The 7,560-nt window shown below is 52.7% G+C and overlaps 1 protein-coding gene across 1 annotated transcript; it reads left to right on the plus strand.

Annotated features, from left to right (window-relative positions):
* Nucleotides 1–692: 692 nt before the first annotated feature.
* Nucleotides 693–7,400, plus strand: STT3A (STT3 oligosaccharyltransferase complex catalytic subunit A). Its single transcript, XM_029962087.1, has 15 exons — nucleotides 693–797; nucleotides 921–1,047; nucleotides 1,307–1,367; nucleotides 1,851–1,972; nucleotides 2,178–2,323; nucleotides 2,565–2,655; nucleotides 3,715–3,821; nucleotides 4,208–4,372; nucleotides 4,911–5,091; nucleotides 5,555–5,710; nucleotides 5,842–5,933; nucleotides 6,497–6,652; nucleotides 6,759–6,947; nucleotides 7,025–7,141; nucleotides 7,221–7,400. The coding sequence occupies exons 2-15, from the start codon at nucleotides 960–962 to the stop codon at nucleotides 7,338–7,340; spliced, it is 1,791 nt and encodes a 596-aa protein (XP_029817947.1). The 5' UTR covers nucleotides 693–797; nucleotides 921–959; the 3' UTR covers nucleotides 7,341–7,400.
* The last annotated feature ends 160 nt before the right edge of the window (nucleotides 7,401–7,560 follow it).

The raw sequence follows: 7,560 nt of genomic DNA on the forward strand, positions 1-7,560 counted from the left end.
GGGCATCCAGGAAATATCCACCGCACGGGGTTGGTCCTGCACCAGTGCCCAGCGTGTGCCCGTGAGAAGCACTTCCAGGGCACGGGAAGGTTTCCTTCAGGCGCAGTTGGTTTGATTTATTATTTATTTATTTTTTTTTAAATCTCAGCCCATCCCAACTGTGTTGTAGCTCATAGACCCTGAACTGGGGATTTACTTACCTGGGACTGAGCCTGCCCAGGGCAGCGGGAGGGGTTTTCCTCATTGATTTGCCTAAAGCAGGACTTTAAAGAAACCTGAGTGTTTTCAAGAGTAGAAAGGTGTTAAAGCCGTTATTCTCTAGTCACAGTTTCACTTCCTTGGTGTCTGACCCCAGGATTTCTCTGGCTTTTGCTCCACCCAGGGAGGTTGAATTAAACAGCCACGTTGTCTAGTGTGAGCAAAGCTGATTTTTACTCTCCTTGTCTGCATTAACAAAGCACTAATACATCTACATATTTAACAAATAATTCAAAGTGGGAGCAACCAAGAGCTGTTTGTACTTGCTGCACGTGAGAAAAAAGCACCGATTTCTTGCATTCTCCATGGGTTATATTTTTTGTGCATCACTTGCAGGTGGTGGCTAAACTTCAGAGAGCAGCCAGGGGGGAGGCAGAGGCTTTGCTCAAAGCTTACACTCGGGTTTGCAGAGGCTTTGCTCAAAGCTTACATGGGGGTTTTGTTCTGTACACAGAGGAACAGGTGCATCCTCTGCCCTGGAGAAGTTCTGGGCTCTGTGAAGGGAGGAAAACCAGCCAAGACTTGGGGTGACTGCTCAGGTGAGGGCAGGAGGGGAGGGAGGCACAAGCACCTGGCAGGGCTGAAGGGTGGGCAGGAATGGGGGGTTAAGATCTGAGTTCATGAAGCCTTCAGGGGTCTGAGTTGTTCCTGTTGGTGTCCAGGTATTCCAGGATCCTCAGGCTCTGCCTTGGATGTGAAAAATGACCAAGCTGGGGTTTCTCCGGCTCTCCTACGAGAAGCAGGACACGCTGCTCAAGCTCCTCATCCTGTCCATGGCAGCTGTGCTCTGTAAGTCTGTGTCCTCAGGGATGACCCTGGGGTGGAGCTGACTCTGCTCCTCCTTCTCTTCTCATTCAGGCTGTGAAGTTCTCACCTGCCTTAAAACCATGCCATAATCCTTCTGTGCCTTTTCCTTTGAAAACTGCCTCTTTCTTTACCTTCCCATTGACCAACTTAATACAGAAATTCTTTTTATCCAGCAAAGAAGCAGGACAGCCGAGCTCAGGGAGCTCTGTGTGTTCACTCTGCCCCTTCTCTGTGTTTGCAGCTTTCTCCACGAGGCTCTTTTCCGTCCTAAGATTCGAAAGTGTCATCCATGAATTTGACCCGTAAGTTTTTCTCAGTTCCTGGGGGCTTGTTGGGTGTTTCCTCTCCTGGAGCATGTGGAATTAGGGTGGTGTGTGCCAGGCTCAGTGAATCCCCATGGAGGATGTGGGATTTGGAAGGCAGGTTTCAGTGCAGCTTGGTTTTCCTTTTCCACACCCAAAATTCACTCAGTACCCAGGGCTCTTCCTGCAGCCTGGGTCCAGGAATGGCCTGCCATTGCTTTTCTGCTGGAATGGGGTTATTCCCTGCCTGAGTGCAGCAGGAGAGAGGGCTCCTGGGACAGCCTGTGTCTGTGTCCCAGGCTTGTCGCTGATTAAATCAGTCCCAAGGGAGACTATTACCTTTGCAAACCCACTTTTAACCCCCATGGGAAGAGGGAGGAACCTTTGCAGCCAAGGTTTGGAGGCAGTTGAGGGAAATTGGGCTGGCTCCCTCCATGTGGGACGTGTGGGATGAGCCCTCACAGCACCTCATTACCCCTACAGGTACTTCAACTACCGCACCACCCGCTTCCTGGCCGAGGAGGGCTTCTACAAATTCCACAACTGGTTTGATGACCGAGCGTGGTACCCCCTGGGCAGGATCATCGGGGGCACCATTTACCCAGGTGAAGCTTCTGCTGAGCCAAAACACACCTGGCACAAGGGAAAATCGGGAGAGGGCTGGGGAGTGCCCATGGAGCACGTCCCTGAGTGCCAGCTGGGACAGAGGGGAGCTCGGGGATGCGTCCTGGGCAGCAGCTCCCTCCTGGGCAGCAGCTCCCTCCTGGCCAGGCTGTGGAGCGCCCTGAGGAAGGTGTGTCCGTGCTGCAGGTCTGATGATCACGTCGGCAGCGATCTACCACGTGCTGCACTTCTTCCACATCACCATCGACATCCGCAACGTCTGCGTGTTCCTGGCCCCCCTCTTCTCCTCCTTCACCACCATCGTGACTTACCACCTCACCAAAGAGCTCAAGGTATGGGGACCACCGGGGTGCCCCTCACAGGCTGGGGCTTTCCCGAGGAGCAGGGGCTCTTTGCTTTATAGAAGAGCAGCTGGGTTGGAGTCTTGGAGGTGACCACCACACTCCTCAAAACCCTCACCTCCTGGGAAGTGGGAGTTCTTTTCAAAACTTCGATTCCACACTCAGATTTCATTCCTTTGAGTAATAAAGCCCCTAAACCCCGCTGTTTCCCCCCTGGCTGTGTTTCTCCCAGGATGCAGGGGCAGGGCTCCTCGCTGCCGCCATGATCGCGGTGGTGCCCGGGTACATCTCTCGATCCGTCGCCGGCTCCTACGATAACGAAGGTGAGTTTGTGACCCCCAGGGAAACATTTAAGGACTGCTGGGAAATGGAAAATGGTGATAAAAGTGCTGCAGGGCACGATAGAGGCCCAGGGAGCCCTGCCAGGTTTGTGCCATACGAACCCAACTGATCAGAGATCTGAGGTGTTTCTTGCCCATGCAGGGAAGAAGAGGGAGTGTTTCCCAACTCTGGCAGTGGGTGTACTCTGTTCCCAGTATCCTTGTTTGCCAATCAGAAAGGGTTTTGCCACCTGCACAGACTCCACCTGAGACTGGAACTACTGCATGGTTCTCCCATGCTTTTATCTCCATTCTGGGAGTGACTGTCAAAGACAGGATTCTCACTGTCAATGTCTGGGGCAGAGGAGGATCCAGGTTCCTTTCCAGTAGCTGGGCTTTTGGGGGCTGTGTAAGGAGTTCTTGTAGCTGGTGTGCCTGGAAGAAGCCACCTGAGCTGTTACTTGCAGTGAGACACAAACCCCTCAGTGCTTCAGTCTAGAAATTGGAGATAAAACGCTTCTCCCAGGTTTCTCTTTGTACAAGGTGCTCTTCCACTTTCTGATGGAGCATCAAAAGCATTTATATGTATATTTTTCATGGATTGAGTGCTCTGCTATGCCCCAGGGGTGACATTAAACCCTTCTGGTCCTCCTGCAGGTATTGCCATATTCTGCATGCTCTTGACCTANCATGGTTCTCCCATGCTTTTATCTCCATTCTGGGAGTGACTGTCAAAGACAGGATTCTCACTGTCAATGTCTGGGGCAGAGGAGGATCCAGGTTCCTTTCCAGTAGCTGGGCTTTTGGGGGCTGTGTAAGGAGTTCTTGTAGCTGGTGTGCCTGGAAGAAGCCACCTGAGCTGTTACTTGCAGTGAGACACAAACCCCTCAGTGCTTCAGTCTAGAAATTGGAGATAAAACGCTTCTCCCAGGTTTCTCTTTGTACAAGGTGCTCTTCCACTTTCTGATGGAGCATCAAAAGCATTTATATGTATATTTTTCATGGATTGAGTGCTCTGCTATGCCCCAGGGGTGACATTAAACCCTTCTGGTCCTCCTGCAGGTATTGCCATATTCTGCATGCTCTTGACCTACTACATGTGGATCAAGGCTGTCAAAACTGGCTCCATCTACTGGGCAGCCATGTGTGCCCTGGCCTATTTCTACATGGTGAGTGCCCCCTCTCCCCGTGCCAGAGTGATCCCAACTCCAAGGTCCCTCTGCTTATGGAGATGGGAATCCACAGTGTGCCATTCCTATGGCTGTGTGTCCAGGGAGCTGGAACCTCCATGGAGATGGAAATGGAGTGGGTGCTTGCTTTATTCATTTCCACTTCCCAAACTAGTGGGGATGTTGTAAGGTTTTATTAGTAATGTTAAAAAGTCCATGTTTGTGGCACCTGAGATGTCAAGGGTGCTCTTAGAGCAGATCCCAGCTGGCATTGCCATTGGGTGAAAATCCTGCCTGTGATCCCAGGAAAACCAAACCTGCCACATTTCACCTCTGCAGCTGTTCAGTCCTGGAACTTGTGGGCCTGTCTGCTTTGTGTCTCACAGGTCTCCTCATGGGGTGGCTACGTCTTCCTGATCAACCTCATCCCCCTGCACGTCCTGGTGCTGATGCTGACCGGGCGCTTCTCCCACAGGATCTACGTAGCCTATTGCACAGTCTACTGCCTGGGAACCATCCTCTCCATGCAGATCTCCTTTGTTGGCTTCCAGGTGGGCACCAGGAAGATTTGCACACTCAGGGGTGGGTTGCAACAGAACAGCAGCGTGTTGCCACCTTGTTTCCCTTCTTGCTTTGCAGTTGTAAGTGGGTGCTGGCTCCTTATTCCAGCTCTCATGATGCTGATTCCTTGCCACCTTTGGCAAAATCAGCTTTCAGAGGTGCTGGATGACTTTCAAAGCTGCTGATAACCTTCATGGCACTGGTTGCCTGCCATAAAAATATCTTTGGTTTTGATGAAGGCAACACTGGTGCCATTGTGTGTCTTGGTGTGGCAGGAAATGTGCCTGCCTGGCTCATGTTTCCAAGAGAATCCAGTTAACTTTCCATGTGGATTCTTATCAGAATCAAAGCAGATGTAGGAAAGGGACTCGTGCCAGCTGTGCCAATCACAGGGAGGGAACATCTGAACATTTTCCTGTGACTTTGGCAGCGATTGTGCCGAGAAGTGATTTGTGAAAAAAGCCGATAACGGGTGCGACAGGGCTCTTGTTCTGCTCTGTGTCTGACCCTGCCCTGCCCCACTCCCAGCCCGTCCTCTCCTCGGAGCACATGGCTGCCCTCGGAGTCTTCGGCTTGTGCCAGATCCATGCCTTCGTGGACTACCTCCGGAGCAAGCTGAACCCCCAGCAGTTCGAAATCCTCTTCAGGAGCGTCATTTCCCTCGTTGGCTTCGTCCTCCTCAGCATCGGGGCCGTGCTGATGCTCACAGGTAGCCAAGATTGTGGCCATAATGAAAGTGTTGCACCCCCTTTCCTTGCTTCCAAGGGCATGGAATTTGTCCGTCCTAACTGTGTTGCTGTGGTGTCAGTGCCTGTGAGCCCCTTCGAAGGGGGAAGCTGGGACCTGCCCCAATTTGTGCGTTAGCAGGGAATATTTAAGCAGCAGCTGCAGGATCTGAGGGGCAGAGACACTGGGCTGGTGCTGCAGATACTGAACCTTGCTCTGTAGTAGCAAAGAGATGCCCAAAACAGAGGTTGGGTGGAGAGGAGGGTTTTTAGGGTAAAATTGCCTTTTATTTCCTTTCTAAAATGGCAGGTTTGAGTAATAGAGACGTTGAACAAGGTCTGGGGTTGCTCATCCAGCCTCACGTGCTTCCCTGGGAAAGCGCGTGTTGGCATTGCTGGTAACTCTCTGCTGGATCGAAAGAGGATTTGTTTTCTCCTCTTTCCTAGGGAAGATCTCCCCGTGGACGGGGCGTTTCTACTCCCTGCTGGACCCTTCCTATGCCAAGAACAACATCCCCATCATCGCCTCTGTCTCTGAGCACCAGCCCACCACCTGGTCCTCCTACTACTTTGACCTGCAGCTCCTGGTGTTCATGTTCCCGGGTGAGTCACCACCCCTGAGTTATTCACCAGAGGGTTTGTCCTGCCTCTCCTGGGGTGCTGAGCCTGGGGGGAGTGCTGTGTGCCTGGTTTGATGTCATTTCTGAGCTGACCTGTGTCTCTCCCCCCCACAGTTGGTCTCTATTACTGCTTCAGCAACCTCTCGGACGCCCGGATCTTCATCATCATGTACGGCGTGACCAGCATGTACTTCTCGGCTGTCATGGTGAGGGCTGCGGCCTCCTGGCTTCTAACAAAGCTGATTTATTTTATATTTCTGAACTTAAAGATGATTCTTTCCCTCTGAGGGTTCTTCTCCCTTCCTTTAATATTGGCTTTTTGCCCCTCTGTGCAGTGAGGTTGCAAAACTCACTGGTTTGGGTGTTACTTCCCTGAGCCCAGTGCCACCCACCAGTCGCTGTTCCTTGTGCCCTAAAGCTGAGCTGAAAACCCAACCAAATTCTCTGGGTTTCCAAGCAGGGACTGCTGACAAATGGCTACCAATGAACCCATTTCCACTCTTCTTCTGGCGCCCCAAGCCCTAAATGTGGTTAAGTTGTGGCATGGAGGCATTTACTAATCCTTGCCTCCACCTAAGATTAGTGATTGGAGTCATGTTGGCACGTTGGCCCATTTTGAGTGTCTGAGATGGTGGCAGCTCCCCATTACAAAAATCAGCCACAATTTATCCACAGAATTTGAGGTGCTGGATTAGGAATGGCATCAAATTCCCTCTTCTCCCCCATCTCTGCCTGGATTCCTTCTCCGACAGTTCTGCTGTTGCCGTAGGTGCGTCTCATGCTGGTGCTGGCCCCGGTGATGTGCATCCTGTCCGGCATCGGGGTCTCCCAGGTGTTGTCCACCTACATGAAGAACCTGGATATCAGCCGGCCGGACAAGAAGAGCAAAAAGCAGCAAGACTCCACCTACCCCATCAAAAACGAGGTGCGTGCTGGGCCGGCTCAGGAGGACACCTGGTCCTGGTGGGGCTGAGTGCGGGAGGCTGATGGCCTCGTCCCTCCAGCACTGAGACCCTGGGCTGCTCCCGCAGGTTGCCAGCGGCATGATCCTGGTCATGGCGTTCTTCCTGATCACTTACACCTTCCACTCCACCTGGGTGACCAGCGAGGCCTATTCCTCCCCCTCCATCGTGCTCTCTGCCCGCGGTGGGGACGGCAGCAGGATCATCTTCGATGACTTCAGAGAAGCCTATTACTGGCTGCGGCACAACACGCCGGAGGTACAGGGGGGTTGGGGTGTTGAGGACCCGATATTTCCCACTGAGGCGCTGACAGCACGGCCTGTTTTTGGGTGTAGGATGCAAAGGTGATGTCCTGGTGGGACTATGGGTACCAGATCACCGCCATGGCCAACCGGACCATCCTGGTGGATAACAACACCTGGAACAACACGCACATCTCCCGCGTCGGCCAGGTGGGTCCTTCCCTCACCCGCTGCCTTGCCTGGCCTTTCTGGGCACCACACGTTGTGGCTGACGCCGTGTTTGCCCCAGGCCATGGCATCGACAGAGGAGAAAGCCTATGAGATCATGAGAGAGCTGGATGTCAGCTACGTGCTGGTCATCTTTGGTGGCCTCACCGGCTACTCATCCGACGGTAAGATCCCTCTCTGAGCTGGGTCAGACCCATCCTGGGGTGCTGGTGCCAGCCGGGGCTGTGGAGTGGAAATAGTGCCAGAATGCTCCTCTCTGGACCTGCACATACCTTCTTAACTCTCCCTCAACTCAACTTCTTGCTCTTGGCCACCCAAATCAATCCATCTACTCACTCCTGACCCCTCTAGCTCAGCTTGACTCCTTATTCTTTTGCCTGAAGTCAACTCTTTGTGCTTTC

The sequence above is a fragment of the Manacus vitellinus genome, unplaced genomic scaffold (genome assembly GCF_001715985.3).
Source record: "Manacus vitellinus isolate BGI_N305 unplaced genomic scaffold, ASM171598v3 scaffold_41_pilon, whole genome shotgun sequence".
Taxonomy (NCBI): domain Eukaryota; kingdom Metazoa; phylum Chordata; class Aves; order Passeriformes; family Pipridae; genus Manacus; species Manacus vitellinus.

Bases quoted from the DNA above. Each gene is read 5' to 3' on its own strand.
- STT3A (XM_029962087.1), top strand. From the start codon at position 960: ATGACCAAGCTGGGGTTTCTCCGGCTCTCCTACGAGAAGCAGGACACG. The intron at 2,324-2,564 runs GTATGGGGACCA...TGTTTCTCCCAG, and splicing joins ACCTCACCAAAGAGCTCAAG to GATGCAGGGGCAGGGCTCCT. The intron at 5,092-5,554 runs GTAGCCAAGATT...CCTCTTTCCTAG, and splicing joins GGCCGTGCTGATGCTCACAG to GGAAGATCTCCCCGTGGACG.